The sequence below is a fragment of the Rhinatrema bivittatum genome, chromosome 10, assembly GCF_901001135.1.
Source record: "Rhinatrema bivittatum chromosome 10, aRhiBiv1.1, whole genome shotgun sequence".
Lineage (NCBI taxonomy): Eukaryota > Metazoa > Chordata > Amphibia > Gymnophiona > Rhinatrematidae > Rhinatrema > Rhinatrema bivittatum.
In genome coordinates, this window is record NC_042624.1 from 74613919 (window position 1) to 74631726 (window position 17808).

The following is a 17808-nucleotide window of genomic DNA, read 5'->3' on the forward strand; positions in this document are numbered from 1 at the left end:
AGGTCAACAGTAGTAATTCTATAGGTAGAATATCTTCAGTTTGCCCAAAAGTTAGATGAAAAGAAGTCCTAGCCCTTCCATTTAACTCAAAGTTTAGATAATACACCACAACCAGGGATGCTGAATTGATTCAACATAACAGTGTCAGAGGACACCAGCTATGATTCTGTCACACATATACTATCAGGAGATTTTTCTTTCAACGGGTCAAGCAAAACAGGGATTTTCTTTTTTGAATAGCCTATCCATTGATCAGCATTAAGCAAAGAGATACAGAACAAGTTTTTGAGCCTGAGGTCACCTAAACACAATTGATTAAATAATTCTGCACTGACTTTCTATGCACGCACATCTATGGTTAACCAATTTACCATGGATACCTCTCCCTATTAGTACCAGAATAACATGGCTTCTAGGTAGGTGTTGCTGAAACTGGGAGAGAGAGCGCCAACAGCAATAAAGGACCAAAACAACAAAAAGCAAGTAAACAGTAAAATAAACCCACATAAAAAATGTAACTAAGGTTTAAGGCAGCCATAGTACTAGCTTGTCCCTACAGGCCAGGAAAACTGAACAACACAGCATAAATAGTAAAGCAAGCCAAACTGGAGAGAGGGGAGCAGCTGCTGGGCAGAGGGGTGGGGGAGAAGGGGCCTGCTGTTGTGGGAGATCATGGCTTCTTGCTGCTGAGCAGATAGTTGGCAAACAGAGGGGCTGCTGGGCAGGGGGTGGGGAGGAGGGATGGATAGGAGAGAAAGAGGAGATGCAGGGCAAGGAGTGAGGGAGAAAGAGAGAATGCAGGACAAGAAGAGGGTGGGGATGAACGAGAAAAAGAGGAGTATCCAAGGCAAGTAGCGGGGGTGGGGGAGAAAGAGGGAGATGTACGGCAAGGGATGCAGACGAAGGTGTGGAGGGAAAGAAAAAGAAGGCTGAAACCGCCACCATCAAGAGGACAGCCACGCCTCTGCTGCCGAAGAAGAGAGCGCCGTGCTGCAGCAGCCACTGGTAAATTGGGACGATGAATTTCTGTCCTGGGCAAAGAATAGTCAGGCCCTGCGGCCTTCCATGCTGCTCTCTGTGCTTCTCCTGTGACTTTCTCCGGATTGTTGCTGCTCTGGGTGAAATCCCGCCCACTGTGACATCACCGAGCTGGCCCCGCTCAGGGTAGCGAGTTTGCTACTGGTGGGTTCATTGACAAATGGGTACGAAGCCAAAGTGGGTTGCCTTCTCAGTGCCACATAAGTATAATCACAGGTCCCCAAAACCCTTTCAAAAATAATTTTTTTCAACATTACAAACATTGATGAGCAAGGTACTTCCCTTTTAAATGCCTGTGCCTAACATGTCAAAGCTGTAACTTCTGCTTCAGGGGCTCTGCTTGATGGCATCTGGCTTTCTTATCTCAGTATTACTCATCCATTTCAGTTGAAAACCAATTTGATAATTTTGGTGCGAGGGGATCATGGCTAACTATAGCCGACACCTTAGTTCTACCCTCAGTCGTGCCTACCTGGAGATACGTTTTTTTCTCAGAGTAAAACTGTTCGCAGAGCTGGTGGCGCAGCTCTGATTACGCGTGAAACCCTTAAGGCCTCCCAGGTTCCTCTCCAGCCAACCTTCTGGCACGGAATGACTTTTAATTACATTTGAGGCTCCTTTTAATTCTGCTGTATTACAGAGTGGGGCAGTTATAGCTCCCTCTCTGCTCTTTGGCATGGAGCGATCACTCTTTGGTTTCCTTCTCTATCAAAAGTGGAATCTGGATTCCCAAATACAGGAAAGCTCGTTACACTTTCAGAAATAAAAACGGTATCACCGCCTTTTGGGTTTTTATTTGTCCTAGGTGATTTCTCACACTTCTTGCATTTTATGTTATGATATTTGAGAATCAATAAAGAATTTCTCATTTAAAAAAAGTGAAAAAAAAAAAAATTCCTCTGCAGGAAAAACACAGCCAAACTCAGAAAAGCAGAAGCCATTAACACAAGCAAGTAAAATGCATTTCGGGGACATAAAAGCTCCTGCCAGTCAGTTTGCTTGCACAATGATGAAACGGATCGTACTTTGCCAAAGGATTTAGCGTCTGCACGTTCAAGCAGTAGAAAAAAAAAATCCACTGGAAAAAAATGCTGTAAGCAAAACCTTAAACACAAAGTGCTGTTATGTTTTTGGCCAAAAGTGTTAAATCTAAGAACTGTGAAAAAAATACCACTGCACTTTGATCTTCAAGTATCTTCTGAAAGAAGTTCTTTTCTTACATGAAACCTGGTTAAATACCATAAATGAGGGATAGCACAGAAAGCTCAGAAGCAAAGGTTAACAAACAAACAAATAATATAAAGTGATATCTTTTTGATTGGATTTACTGAATACTTTTCTAGACTGGCTTTTGGGAGCTGACATTGAGGAGAAGACTCCAGGAGAGATAAAGCTAGTCAAGCAATGTAGTCAGTCAGTTCAACTGAAAGGTATCACCTGATATTATTTTTTTGTTTCTTAAGCTTTATTTTTGTGCATTCGACTGGCCTAACACGGCAGCTACATTACTTAATGTGGAAAAGAAATGGCTTTGGTGTGTGTGTGTGTGAGGAAAGCTTGCGTTGCTGCTGCCTGTGTTGTATCTGTATAGTAGAGCAGTGTGTGTGTGTACGTGTGTGTGTGAGGAAAACTTGCGTTGCTGCTGCCTGTGTTGTATCTGTATAGTAGAGCAGTGTGTGTGTGTACGTGTGTGTGTGAGGAAAGCTTGCGTTGCTGCTGCCTGTGTTGTATCTGTATAGTAGAGCAGTGTGTGTGTGTACGTGTGTGTGTGAGGAAAGCTTGCGTTGCTGCTGCCTGTGTTGTATCTGTATAGTAGAGCAGTGTGTGTGTGTACGTGTGTGTGTGAGGAAAGCTTGCATTGCTGCTGCCTGTGCTGTATCTGTATAGTAGAGCAGTGTGTGTGTGTGTACGTGTGTGTGTGAGGAAAGCTTGCGTTGCTGCTGCCTGTGTTGTATCTGTATAGTAGAGCAGTGTGTGTGTGTATGTGTGTGTGTGTGTGTGAGGAAAGCTTGCATTGCTGCTGCCTGTGCTGTATCTGTATAGTAGAGCAGTGTGTGTGTGTGTGTGTGTGTGTGTGTGTGCGCGCGTGTGAGGAAAGCTTGCGTTGCTGCTGCCTGTGCTGTATCTGTATAGTAGAGCAGTGTGTGTGTGTGTGTGTGTGTGCGCGCGTGTGTGAGGAAAGCTTGCGTTGCTGCTGCCTGTGCTGTATCTGTATAGTAGAGCAGTGTGTGTGTGTGTGTGTGTGTGTGTGTGCGCGTGTGAGGAAAGCTTGTGTTGCTGCTGCCTGTGTTGTATCTGTATAGTAGAGCAGTGTGTGTGTGTGTGTGTGTGCGCGCGTGTGAGGAAAGCTTGCGTTGCTGCTGCCTGTGCTGTATCTGTATAGTAGAGCAGTGTGTGTGTGTGTGTGTGTGTGTGCGCGCGTGAGGAAAGCTTGCGTTGCTGCTGCCTGTGCTGTATCTGTATAGTAGAGGTGTGTGTGTGTGTGTGTGTGTGTGCGCGTGTGAGGAAAGCTTGCGTTGCTGCTGCCTGTGATGTATCTGTATAGTAGAGCAGTGTGTGTGTGTATGTGTGTGTGTGTGAGGAAAGCTTGCGTTGCTGCTGCCTGTGTTGTATCTGTATAGTAGAGCAGTGTGTGTGTGTGTACGTGTGTGTGTGAGGAAAGCTTGCGTTGCTGTTGCCTGTGCTGTATCTGTATAGTAGAGCAGTGTGTGTGTGTGTGTGTGTGCGCGTGTGAGGAAAGCTTGCGTTGCTGCTGCCTGTGCTGTATCTGTATAGTAGAGCAGTGTGTGTGTGTGTATGTGTGTGTGTGAGGAAAGCTTGCGTTGCTGCTGCCTGTGTTGTATCTGTATAGTAGAGCAGTGTATGTGTGTGTGTGAGGAAAGCTTGCGTTGCTGCTGCCTGTGTTGTATCTGTATAGTAGAGCAGTGTGTGTGTGTATGTGTGTGTGTGAGGAAAGCTTGCGTTGCTGCTGCCTGTGTTGTATCTGTATAGTAGAGGTGTGTGTGTGTGTCTGCGCGCGTGTGAGGAAAGCTTGCGTTGCTGCTGCCTGTGCTGTATCTGTATAGTAGAGCAGTGTGTGTGTGTGTGTGAGGAAAGCTTGCGTTGCTGCTGCCTGTGTTGTATCTGTATAGTAGAGCAGTGTGTGTGTGTGTGTGTGTGTGTGTGTGCGCATGTGAGGAAAGCTTGCGTTGCTGCTGCCTGTGCTGTATCTGTATAGTAGAGGTGTGTGTGTGTGTGCGCGTGTGAGGAAAGCTTGCATTGCTGCTGCCTGTGATGTATCTGTATAGTAGAGCAGTGTGTGTGTGTATGTGTGTGTGTGTGAGGAAAGCTTGTGTTGCTGCTGCCTGTGCTGTATCTGTATAGTAGAGCAGTGTGTGTGTGTGTGTGTGTGTGTGCGCGTGTGAGGAAAGCTTGCGTTGCTGCTGCCTGTGCTGTATCTGTATAGTAGAGCAGTGTGTGTGTGTATGTGTGTGTGTGAGGAAAGCTTGCGTTGCTGCTGCCTGTGTTGTATCTGTATAGTAGAGGTGTGTGTGTGTGTGTGTGCGCGTGTGAGGAAAGCTTGCGTTGCTGCTGCCTGTGCTGTATCTGTATAGTAGAGGTGCGTGTGTGTGTGAGGAAAGCTTGCATTGCTGCTGCCTGTGTTGTATCTGTATAGTAGAGCAGTGTGTGTGTGTATGTGTGTGTGTGTGTGTGAGGAAAGCTTGTGTTGCTGCTGCCTGTGTTGTATCTGCATAGCAGAGCAGTGTGTGTGTGTGTGTGTGCGCATGTGAGGAAAGCTTGCGTTGCTGCTGCCTGTGCTGTATCTGCATAGCAGAGCAGTGTGTGTGTGTGTGTGTGCGCATGTGAGGAAAGCTTGCGTTGCTGCTGCCTGTGCTGTATCTGTATAGTAGAGGTGTGTGTGTGTGTGCGTATGTGAGGAAAGCTTGCGTTGCTGCTGCCTGTGTTGTATCTGTATAGTAGAGCAGTGTGTGTGTGTGTGTATGAGGAAAGCTTGCGTTGCTGCTGCCTGTGCTGTGACAGAGCAGTATGTGTGTGGAAAGCTTCCAGGGCAATTGCATGGGACCCCCATGTCACAAGGGGCTCTGCTGCGTGCCAACAAACACAGCCTGGCGAATGTTTTCAGCTGGCAACGTCAGTAATGAGAAAAATCTGCACAGGCAGCATCAATGCAAGCTTTCCTCACACACCCACACAGCTTTACAACAGAACAGGTATTAGGCGGCAGCAGTGCTATAGGAAGAGAAATAGGGAAACATAGCTTCAGTCAGATAGCACAGAAAGGATGAGCAGGCAGAGAATCAGTTATAGAATGAATATCTTCTCTCTAATCCAGGTCTCTGAGGAACAGATTCAGATTTACAATAAGATGAAGCTGAATTCCCCATTCTGAGGATTTGGCACACATTCTGAGGGGATTATAACCAAAGACCCAGGAGATATAGTGGTACCCAGAGTCAGTGGTAGAGCTGGAATTAGAACCAAGGGACAGGGAGCTAAAGGGTTAACCAAAGTGTCAGCAGAAAGTAAAATTAAGCCACAGGGAGATGAAGAGAGCTGTCATCACATATGGTCAGAGGCAGACCTGGGATTTGAACTGAGGCCCATAGGTTTTAGGGCAAGGGTGAAAAAATTCCAGACACGTGGGTGCCCAGGTGAACAAATCTTTATGTCTGCTAGGCTGCATTCAGCACTACGTGCTACTGTATCTAATGCAACCCATGCAGCCCAGATTCAGAATGCCAGGAGGAGCAGGCAACAGCGGCAGACCTGAAGCACCACTGTCAGGAGGAGCACGTGAAGCCTGAAGCACTGCAGCGGGGAGGAACAAATGCGGACCTAGAGTGCCAGAAGGAGCAGGCATGGGCCTGGAGGGCTGGGAGGTGCAGGCCCTGGGCTCACAGCACAACCACCAGGCTGAAGAGATTCCCACCAAGCCACTACTGGTTGAGCTGGGATGAGGCTTCAGCCTTGAGGAAGTCAGGGAAGAGAAGAAGATGGAGGGAAGGTAAAAAGTAAAGGAATAGGATAGAGATAGAAGCTGGAAAGGGAAGAAGAGGAAGAAGATGACAGGAGAGGATGAAGATGATACGAGGGAAGTGAACAAAATGAAACAATTATTTTTAAAAAGTCTTCTTATCCCCTCCCCTAGAATTACCAAAATATGTTAAAAATAGACAATATAATGACCCTCCCCCAATTTGTAACTTTTATTAAAAAAATCATTTTCCATGGCTCCTAAAAGTTTAGGCTGGCAGCTAACTTTTCTAAACATTTTTCCAGCCCTGGTTTAAGGTATTCATGAAGAGCACATTCCATGCTTGTAGTAGACTTCATGGGCGAATGGCCTTTCTTCCTTCTCCTGATTCTCAGACGCCCCTTCATGGCTCTAGGGCTGTTTGCGGCTTCCTGCACCTAGACTTGAGATATTGTCTCATCCTTGGCTCTCTGGCAGGGCAGCACAGGGGCTCCTCCTGTTCATAACCTTCTAAATCCCTGTATATGCTCACATAGTCAATATAGCTTTGACTTATTACATTTCTCTTCTCATGCATGTGGCATTGCCTGTCCTTCCGGCACAGGCTGAGGTGCCGCCATCTTCGCTGCTCACCCCACTTGACTGTTAAAGCAGCCCTGGCTTTCCCAGCCCTCCCCTGTTCCCAATGCACACTGGCCGAGAGAGTCCTGGAGCAGTCACTCACCTTCCGGTACACATCGTCACTGCTCTCCTCATACTTCCTCTCCAGGTGCTCCTCCAGGAAGTAGATGCGAAGTTTCAGGCTGAAGTTCTCCTTCTTCAGGTCATTGAGGTGCTGGGAGAGAGTACGGTACCCGTTAGCCATGATGGACAATCCATGGGGGCGCCTTTATCAGCCCCCACCTCCCGTCTCACACATGGAACATGATAAATCAAACAAACCCTAACCTCCCCAAAAAAAAAAACCCCCACTGCAAAATAAACAGAAAGTAGAAGCTAGGAAATCATGCTGGCCTGCGTCAAGCTGGGACAGGAGCGCTCCCTGCCCGTCTCGGTCGCTCTGGCTCTGCACAGCTACACTCACAACTCCGCTGGCTTTTTTTTTTTTTTTTTTTATTCAGGGAGGCATCCCTGGAATCCCGACAGGGTCAGAGGCACAAGTGCTGTAAAACAATCCCCGCAGCCACAGCCGGGCCAAGGCAAAGCATGACAGCTCCTGACATCCACAGGGACAGCTGCAACCCAGGCGCCCCCTTGAAAGGTCAGTCTCTGTGGGGCTCCACAGAGACTGACCCAGAGGAAAGCAGGTAGAGGAGGAAAGCAGGTAGAGGAGGCGAGCTCAGCAAACAAGGAGTATTAGCAAAGCAATCAAAGAACCTGAGGGGAAAGAAGGGGTTTCCCTTTGGCTCGGGACCCTACACGGCCCCTGGCAACCCCACAGTAAAACCCAGTTCAAACGGTGCGTGCCACTCTGCACCCAAACACTGTGCACACTGCAAGGTGCCCCTGACTGTATGAGGGCCTCTGTACCAAAGACATCCAAGCATTTTATCAGGGCCACAAAAAAAACATTTCAAATCACAAAGAGGGCTGGATGAAACTGTTATTAAGGTCACCCCCAGGGCCAGCACCTCTCCCCCTCACTGTCTCGGGCCCACCTCTCCTTTCCCCTTAAGTTTTCTGGGGAGAGAGTGAAAAAGCATGACAGGCTGCTTGGCTCCAAAAATTCAAACACAAATGTGTAAGATTAAGCCAGTCAGATTTTCAAATTGACAACTAAATAAATCATAAAAAAATGTCTCAGTTAAGCTGCAGATGAAGGAACTTCTTGGTATAAGAGGGGGTGTCAGATGTTCCCCCTTACTAAAGGTTGCCCTTTTCTAATATGGCCTCAGCTGGTCCGAGTGCCATCCCTGTGTGTCAGGGGTCTCCGCCAGACCCTGCCGCCCCTGTAGGGATGTTAGAAGGAGGTGGGTGTGCCTAGGAGGTGGCAGGGGTTGTGACTCTGGGTAAAAGGCACTGCGCCCAGGCGATGCAGCAAGCGAGTAAGGAGAGAGGATTCCAGGAGTGGGAGAGCTCCCGCCTCGTCACGGAGAGTGGTGCCACTGGGCCTGAGCCCTCCACGGGGAGGCCGCTCCTGTTCCAGGGAAGGAAGGGGAGACAGGCGCCAAGGAGTCCAGCCGAGGAAGAAGCCTGGGACTCCAGTTTGCACTACGGAGAAGAGAAGCAGAGAGGACCCTGTCCCCGGGGAGGTTTTGCCAGGCAGAATAAAACCACTCCAACTGAGGATTCGTCCTGGAGTGGTCCCCGACTGACCAAGAGTTCAGCAAGGAGCTCAGAGTGCCTGTGATAAAGATGTTGAGAGAACAGAGGAGGAGCGTGACCCGTACTAAACAGGTACTGGGGAGGGATCCCTTCCCCAAGAGCTTACTAAAGAGGTGAGAGTTTTCTGATGAGTTTATTTTTGGTACCGAACTTTCATTGGTGTGCCAGAGGGATTTTTTTTTGTTTGTTTTTTAATCTGCTCATCAGTGCCAGTAAAGACTTCCTTTTTATAAAACATTTTATTTACCCAAGGGCATACAACATACAGAAAAACTGGAACAGTACGGCAACATGGTCCACCTTGGAAAACCAGTCAGAGAAAGCCATTTGTGAAGATCAGAAAATGTTCACAGAGCATGAGACATCAGAAAGCCATACAATCGCTCGGGTAACATTAGACTGCAAATAATGCTTCCAAAAGCAGCCCCATAGCACATCCTATTTTCATCTTTCAATGCAAAGCAGAATTTTTCAATATCAGCAATATTTATTTATTATTTGCAGTTTTTATACACCGACATTTGTTTAGTAACCTCACATCGGTTTACATAGAACAGAAACTTGCAGCAGTGCTAAAGCAAACAGGAGGTTAGCATCAGCGCATTACAAATGAAGAGTTTAAGCAAGTAATAATAATAATGATTAAATAATGATTCCACCAAGGAAGTGGGAAGGGGGGGGAGGGGGAACAGTGGCGCAAAGGAAATAAAGATACAAAGCATAATGCCAAATAGAGTAACTAAGTTAAATACGACATATTAAGTTAAATAAGATATAAAAGAGGAATAAGATGCTAAGAGAAAGGAAATATGAGACGAATTGTTAAACTAGTGGAATTTAGATAATCAGTAGTGGGATAAAAGAAATGCAAATATCTTTTGTGTGATTGCGCCGCTGCTCCAGACATGGATTAGAGACTTGTCTTCTTAACACTTCTGAATCAGGCAGAAAGTGACGTTTCACTGGAATCCCAGAACCTACCCAACTACCAGGAAAAAACTTGTTTTTGAAGAATAGTTTGGGAGTCAGTGTACTGAGTTTTGTGAGTGACTGGGCTGATGAGCGCAGCAGCCTCAGCACGAGAAAACCCTAAGATTGCTTCTTCCACATTGTTTGGGAAACTCATGCCTGGTCCAAGAGCCTCCCTGTGTACTCCTATGTCCAAGAACTGACCAAGACATGGGCTGCATTACTTATTACACATATAATTTAAACACTTAAAAAATGTTACAGCTTAATACTACAAAGTTATATAGTCAAATAACTAAAACAAGTGTATCCACCTTTATTGTCTGTACGATTTGCAGTATTTCCTCTTATGGGTCTTCTGAATCCTTTTTCCTGGTTTGCTTTCCATTTAACCTTTACTTATGTGTAAGAACATAAGAACATGCCATACTGGGTCAGACCAAGGGTCTATCAAGCCCAGCATCATCCTGTTTCCAACAGTAAGAACATAAGAACATAAGAAAATGCCATACTGGGTCAGACCAAGGGTCCATCAAGCCCAGCATCCTGTTTCCAACAGTGGCCAATCCAACAGTGGCCAATCCAGGCCATAAGAACCTGGCAAGTACCCAAAAACTAAGTCTATTCAATGTTACTGTTGCTAGTAATAGCAGTGGCTAATTTCTAAGTCACCTTAATTAATAGCAGGTAATGGACTTCTCCTCCAAGAACTTATCCAATCCTTTTTTGAACCCAGCTACACTAACTGCACTAACCACATCTTCTGGCAACAAATTCCAGAGTTTAATTGTGCGTTGAGTAAAAAAGAACTTTCTCCGATTAGTTTTAAATGTACCACATGCTAACTTCATGGCGTGCCCACTATTAAGTTCACCTAGAGAATAGCCACTGCCATTAGCAACGGTAACATGGAATAGACTTAGTTTTTAGGTACTTGCCAGGTTCTTATGGCCTGGATTGACCACTGTTGGAAACAGGATGCTGGGCTTGATGGACCCTTGGTCTGACCCAGTATGGTATATTCTTATGTTCTTATCTGAAAGAGTAAATAACTGATTCACATCTATCCATTCTAGACCTCTCATGATTTTAAACACCTCTATCATATCCTCAGCCGTCTCTTCTCCAAGCTGAAGAGTTCTAACCTCTTTAGTCTTTCCTCATAGGGGAGCTGTTCCATGCCCCTTATCATTTTGGTAGCCCTTCTCTGTACCTTCTCCATCACAATTATATCTTTTTTGAGATTTGGTGACCAGAACTGCATACAGTATTCAAGGTGCAGTCTCACCATGGAGCGATACAGAGGCATTATGACATTTTCGGTTTTATTCACCATTTCCTCTTTTTTCCCCATTTCTCCCGCTGTTTCCATAATTTATCAGTGTTTATCTCTCTTATCTCCCTTCTCATTTTGCGCTTTTTTGTTTTTCTGTCTCTACATCTTGCCTGTCTTTTGGCTTTGTTTTAAACCTTCCTCCTCTCCTATTAACCTCTAACCTCTATCTCCCAACCACCACTCACCCCAGCCCTTTTAACGCCATCACTTTCTCTCACTTTTTTAATTTTATTTTTTCTAGGATATAGCACCCCAGTTCGGTGCTATATCCTAGACTAGGGGTGCTATGGGTCCGGGTTCGAGTCCAGACAGAGAGGAAGACTTCTGGCACTGTCAATCACCATCTCCGTGACTACTTCATACGCTAGATCAAATATTTACAGAGGGCATCAGATAGTGAAAAATATCAACAGGTAAGCCAAAATTAGCAAAACAGGGAGAAACCAGGAATCATAAAAAGGGTCCGTCCATCCTCTATTACATTCACATGGGGAATACTCAAAGAAAACTCTGGAGTCTGTAGCTGGTGTTCAAATAAAAGATAACTGTAAGTTAAAGAAAAGGATCCAAGTCAAAATTACAAAACTAAGAATCAACACACATCCAATGATCAAGAAAAAGCAAATGGTTTCTCTGCCCATCCTTCTTCTGCTCATTTCCCTTCCTGCTCTTATACCTTCAACCTGATTGTAGTTACAGTTCTGGCATGACCTGGTCTGCAAAAATCCCCAAGCAAAATATCCAAACTGGATTAAAAAAAAAAAAAAAAAAGCCAACTCTCCAACTGTAATTCAACTGTCAAAACCACAAGTCTCTTGAGTTAGTGGCTCAAAAGGCTACATCCTTCTCTTCACCCAATCTGTTAACTGGTCGGAGGAGTTAAAACACCTTTGTCCCAGCGCTTTGGGATACCTGGGGGAAGCCCGTCCCTTAGGCATTGGTCAACCAAAATCAAAGTCTTTTCAAATACTTCTTCCTCAATACCTCTTTGCCAAATGCTTGAATTGCTTTCAGTGAGATCCAGGGGGGACCCTCCAGCTCGCCAACCACCTTGCCTTGAGATCTTGGAGAAATCTCTTGCTCTTCAGTCCTCTCTCTATTAAAACCTTGGGGAGGTTTCAGCTCCTCAGTCTCTCACCAACGCTGCTCCTTACCACTTAACCCACTAAAGAACTGGGCAGGCTCCATGATTCTTTATACCCCAGAAAGGACGGGAGGAATCAAAAATACCAAAACCCCTCCTACAGCCCCTGGATAGCAAAAGTCACATAGGGATTACGCTAGTTACTGGCGAAGCCCTGTCACATGAGTATTTTTACAACATAATACAGCTTAGATAAGACAATTATACCTTTTAATTAATATACTGGGGCAGATTTTAAAAGGTACGCACGCGGCGTACATTTGTGCGCGCTACCCGGCACGCACAAATGTACACCTGATTTTATAACATGCGCATGCAGCCGCGCGCATGTTATGAAATCAGAGGTCTGTGTGCACAAGAGGGTGCACACTATTGCACCTTGCACGCGCCAAGCCTTCAGGGAGACCAGCTGGCTTTCCCTGTTCCCTCCTGCAGTTGTTTTTAATGCAAAATTATTATTGGTTGATTTTAACAAACTGAAAATAATAAAACAGTGAATATGGCATGTGCAAAGGTCTGTGTACCCTTTCAGTCAGTACGCCTCCCTTGGCAGAAATAATGGCTTTCAAACATTATCTGTAGCCAGAGTCTTTCAATTCTTGTTTTTGGAATTTTTTTTTTTTACCACTCTTCCTTGCTTTACCACACTTCTAGCTCAGAAATATTTTTTGGTCTCCTTGCATGCACGTCTGAGTTCTCTCAATAGATTTTCAACAAGTCCAGGGACAGTGCAGGCCAGTCCAAAACTTCCATCTCTCTTTCCTGTAAGTACTTCATGGCTGTTTCCCTCCCGTGGCCACTCCCGAGCGACCACAGAATCCATCAGACTTCCAAATCTTCAGAAAATGTATATCTTTTTTAGAACACTTTTTATGCAGTCAAGTTAGTAACTTATTTGATTTTTGAAGAGGACTTCCAAAATTATACACAGCATTTAGACAATGCACCCTGACCCGGGTCCGTGTTTTGAAGAGGATCTGTATCAGAAGGATCTCCGTTACGGTTTAATATTCAGATGTCATGCTGTGATCTTCATTGCCTCACTCTCAAAAACATCCAGCAGAGTCAGGGAGCAATCACTATGGGCCACGGGGTCTCAGAGCATGCTCTGTGCTGCTGGTATGCCTGGTCTCCCTCCTCCTCCTACTCAATCACTTCTACCTTGAAACAGACAGTGCAATCGCCCATGGACTTTTGGGGTGACAATCCATGGTTTGGGGAGCATTCTGCCACTATTTGGTGCACGGTAAATCGGAGAAACTGTTAGTTTGTTTTATTCTTCCACTGACACATGAGACTCGGGGCACTGATTATCCGATTTTGGGCACAGGCCCCATATGCCCAGACCTAATTACACCCCTGAGCATTTGACAGTGAAGATAATTCACTCTTACAAAGCAGGAGAAGGCTATAAAAAGCCTGCTAAATGTTTCCAGCTAGCAATTTCTGCTGTCAAAACTTTATTAAGAAATGGCAATTACATCGAACTGTTGAGGTCAGGGCAAGATCTGGAAGACCAGGAAATCTCTCATAAAACTGCCTGAAAACCGGTCAGATCTGCAAAACAGAAACCGCCGCTCATTGCAAACGACCTGCTGAAATGTTTCGCTGGCACTGAAGTGGCTGTCCGCAGTAACAGCATCCTTTACACAACAGTGATCTGCATGGGAGTTTCAGGAGGAAACCTTTTCCGCAACCCATCACAAAAGTCATTGTCCTAAGAATGCAAAACAAAACCTTGATAAGCCTGAATCTTTTAGGAATAAAGAACTCTCGGGTTGTAGAATGTTTTAATTATTTATATTTTTTAAAGAATTATGTAAACTGGCTTGAAGTAATTAACCAAAGTTTTGGCATATAAAAAGGTTAAACAAATAAATAAATAAATAACTAACTAACTACAGTTTTTTCACAACAGGGAGGGACTGCACACTCAACAAAAGATTTGACTGATAGTTGTTTCTGCATTTCAATCATTAGGCTATCATTTTGCTGTTTGCTTTCTATGACTCTATCAGAACAGGCACAGCTGTCACCAAATGAAGTATTTCCAATTGGCTAGTGAACTGTATTGTGTACTATTATGCAATGGCTGCCGATCAAATGACAGATTCTGACAAGGCCCATCAAGTTAGCGCCATGGCTGCTTCAGTTGCTCATCTATGAGCAGTTTCCATTGAGAACATCTGCAAGGTTGCAATTTAGTCATCAGTTCATATCTTCAAGACCCATTACTATCTAGATGATCTCTCAAAACATGACAGTAATTTTTGACAACTAGTTTTGCGCAACCTGTTCTCCAAGTAGTCAATTCTCCACAGGGCAGCTGGGTTGCTTTTCAATAAGTGCTATGCGGTGTTATCCTCAGTTTGGGATTCCACACATGTAATGGCTAGTATGGCCCTGTTTGAGACAGGAGAATGAATTAGCCATATGTTATATCTGCCCACTTCCCTGGAGAGTCGACTACCTCACTAGAGTTCAGCTCTATAATTGATTGAGGGGCTCATGAGGCAGTAGTTTCCTTGGGAACTCCCATACATGCTCAGTAGAGCAAAAGCTCTACTGAGCTAAAAAAAAAGAGTGGCAACATCAGATGAAGTCATCCATGTGCAATGGCTAATTCATCCTGCTTTCTACAGAGGACCCATTTATGGTAAGAAAACTTGCTTTACTTTTCTGAGTCACTTACTGGTTTAGCAAGACCCAGTAAAAATACTTTTGGATTTGCGACCAAGACAAAAGGATCAGTGAACACCAGGAGTTCTTTATTTTGCACAAAACATCATAAAAAGCCTGACTCAGGCCGAGTTTCGCTCTTTGAGCTGCTTCAGGGGCTAACAGAACAAAACAAACATATGAAAACATGTAAATGTGAATTTAACATATACACCAAACATAAATATTGAAATTAAATAAAATTATATAAAATATATAAAATCAAAAACACAGACAGAAATATTAACATAAGACAACACTTAATGCCAAAAATCATAGTGACATGATCTATATAAAAAATTCTAAGTCCATATGTGCCTATATCTGTGTCCATATATAATTAAACAACTTTTTAAATACCTATTATGTGTAATGCTGGTGGTTTGTCTCCATGCAGCAGTTCGGCCTCTTTAGAAAAGTTTAATAAAAAACTAAGACTTAGCATTTTTAAATACATTTTATGGCTTTATTTTGAATTTTGGTAACTTTGTTTTATTACATGTCAGCAGCTGAAGTATCATGTGTTTTAGAGTACTGTATTCCTAAGTCTAGTCACACATCCATGAGATGAGTTTACTAAGTCTCAGCAGTTTTAATATATTTTATGTCCTTAACTTCGGGTTCTAGTAGCCTTGTTTTATTGTATGTCAGCAGCTAAGGTGTTTTAGAGCATTGTTTTCCTAAGTCTAGACAGACATCTATGAGATTTATTGTTTCAAGATACTTTGTTTCATTAAGTGGTTCTAATATGTTACAGTATTCCCCACTGTTTGCCCTGAAGACAATTGCTTAAACTTTTCTAAAGAGGCTGAACTGCTGAATGGAGACAAACCACCAGCATTACACATAATAGGTATTTAAAAAGTTGTTTAATTATATATGGACACAAATATAGGCACATATGGACTTAGAATTTTGTATATAAGGAATTAGGTCCTTTTAGACCATGTCACTATGATTTTTGGCAATAAGTGTTGTCTTATGTTAATATTTCTGTCTGTGTTTTTTATTTTATATATTTTATATATTTTTATTTAATTTCAATATTTATGTTTGGTGTATATGTTAAATTCACATTTACATGTTTCTATATGTTTGTTTTGTTCTGTTAGCCCCTGAAGCAGCTCAAAGAGCGAAACTCGGCCTGAGTTGGGCTTTTTATGATGTTTTGTGCAAAATAAAGAGCTCCTGGTGTTCACTGATCCTTTTGTCTTGGTCGCAACTGCTATATTGGATCAGTTTCCAGTTTGCTTTTTTGAAAATACTTTTGGATTCCATGAAATGTTCACAATAAGTATTTTCGCTATGAAACATAGAGGGGTCCATACTGAGCGGCACTTAGCCAGATAACTCACAAGCTAAGTGCCAACTTTTGAATATTTGGGGCACATATCCAGCTAAACTTTAGCTGGATATTTCATTTTCTGAATATCTAGGTCTTTCGTTTTCAGTTTAAACTGATTTTCACCCATAAATTCCCAGATTTTTCCCCAAAGTGACGGTTGATTTAAACCAATTTTCACCTTAATTTTAGGATCTTTAAAGAACAGCTCTAGAGCTGCAGCGTCTCAAGGCCTCCAGCAACTGCTGAAAGCCAGTGTGGGCCAAAGCCCCTGCAACGTTTCGAGTCTTTGCCTCTCACCAGCGAGAGGGCTCGCCCATCAGTGCCGCCCATACGGCGTTCCAAGTCCCGCCTCTCCCTCCTCCCAGGCAGCCCAGGTGACTGCTGCTTGGTGCTGCCAATGCAGCACTTGAAGTGGGTCACGCCCTCTAGAAGCTCCTTCCGATAGGCTCCCTGGCACCACACAAAAGAAGGGCAGTGCTGCAGAGCGCAGGAGTCTCAGTAAGCTGCTGCTGAAGGAGAGAAGAGAAGCCCGGAGCCCCCACCAGTAAAGATGAATGCTGATGCAATGGGGGGGAAGGGATTCTTGGGGGGTGTGGGGAGAGATAGGGACATGCTAGGCAAGAGAGGAGTAGAGATAGGGATACTGCTGATTGGGAGAATCTGCTGAATATTGTTTGATTGCCCTGGCTTCTGTCCACCAAAATAGACTCAGATATTTACCAAGAAAAATAGAGTGTCACATTTTCCACAGATTTTTCTCCTGTTTTTTGCTCGTCATAATAAACTCTGGTAAATTCCTGGGAAAAATTAAAACAATAAAAACCGTAAACGAAAGTCCCTGAAGATATCTCATTATCTGGCTACAGTTTAACTGGATAACAACAGGGATGTTCAGGGGCGCTTCTGGGAGGAGTTCCATTAGCTGACTAACGGGCCGATACAGTAAAGCGCGGCCGCGCTACCGCATCTTTTAACCCGCAATGGATGCACGTTTTAGGCAAGCCAGGCGCGCGATTCAGTATCATCTTTTACGTGTCCTTACCGCGTGCCAAAAAAGACACGCTGCCATTAGCGCCCGCCACATGTATATGGTGTGTTAATGATCGGATTAGCTATTCCCCTCGATACAGTAACGCGCGCCCAAAGTAGCGTGTCTTTAACCAGTATATTTACCGCGTCTTTAACCTCTATATTTACCGCCTACCCTGACCCTGGTGTTAGTTTGGTGTTGTGCTCTGTGACAGTCAGCATCGGACCGGACAGCATCATGGACAACATTTATATATTGGCTTTGGTGATCTTTTTCATTCGGATGAGAACCAGAATAAGAAATGCTCAGCGAGAGAATTGTAGACGGCCGATTAGAGACAACAGCCAACAGGAGAACTCAGCTGCAAGACCAGAGAAGGTATGTTTGTGTTCTATTTTGTGAGTATCCAACAGTACTCTGGGCGTCTCTGAGGCTCGAGCGGAGACATGGACACCTCTACGGACGCCGGAGAGAAGGAAGCCGCAGAACACCTTCCTCCGGCGTCTAGAATTAGGCGTCTGTGCTGCTCTGCGGGTCCATCAGAGACATGGACGCCTGTATGGACGCGTTTAGAACTAGGCATCCCTCCCTAAGCTCTGCTTCCAGGGTCCAATACTGAAGTGGCGCTTTTATTGTGGTACATAGCCATATTAATTCTTTTAATGCCTGTACAGTATGTTTAATTTTCTGCTGTTTTTATTTCAGATGCTGTGATCTAGCCATCTTTTAAAAGCAACCTGATCCATCCATCAGAACCGTTCCCAGCAAGCTTATCCCTCCATCAAACCATTCCCCAGCAAGATGCAAACTTATAAATAATAGTGAACCAAATGAAAACTTGCTCGATTTTTTCCTTGTCTTCTCTGCATTTTTCATGGTTTCATTTTTAATTCTTGAGGTATACCATCAATAAACTGTATGTAATCAA

The 17808-nt window shown here is 44.3% G+C and overlaps 1 protein-coding gene across 1 annotated transcript in view; it reads right to left on the bottom strand.

Moving 5' to 3' along the window:
- The window catches only part of PDE4DIP (phosphodiesterase 4D interacting protein), a 237109-nt gene that overhangs the window by 172358 nt on the left and 46943 nt on the right, over positions 1-17808 (bottom strand). The window contains exon 4 of the mRNA XM_029618266.1: positions 6738-6848. Within this exon, the coding sequence (XP_029474126.1) occupies positions 6738-6848 (111 nt within the window). The remainder of the gene's footprint in view (positions 1-6737; positions 6849-17808) is intronic.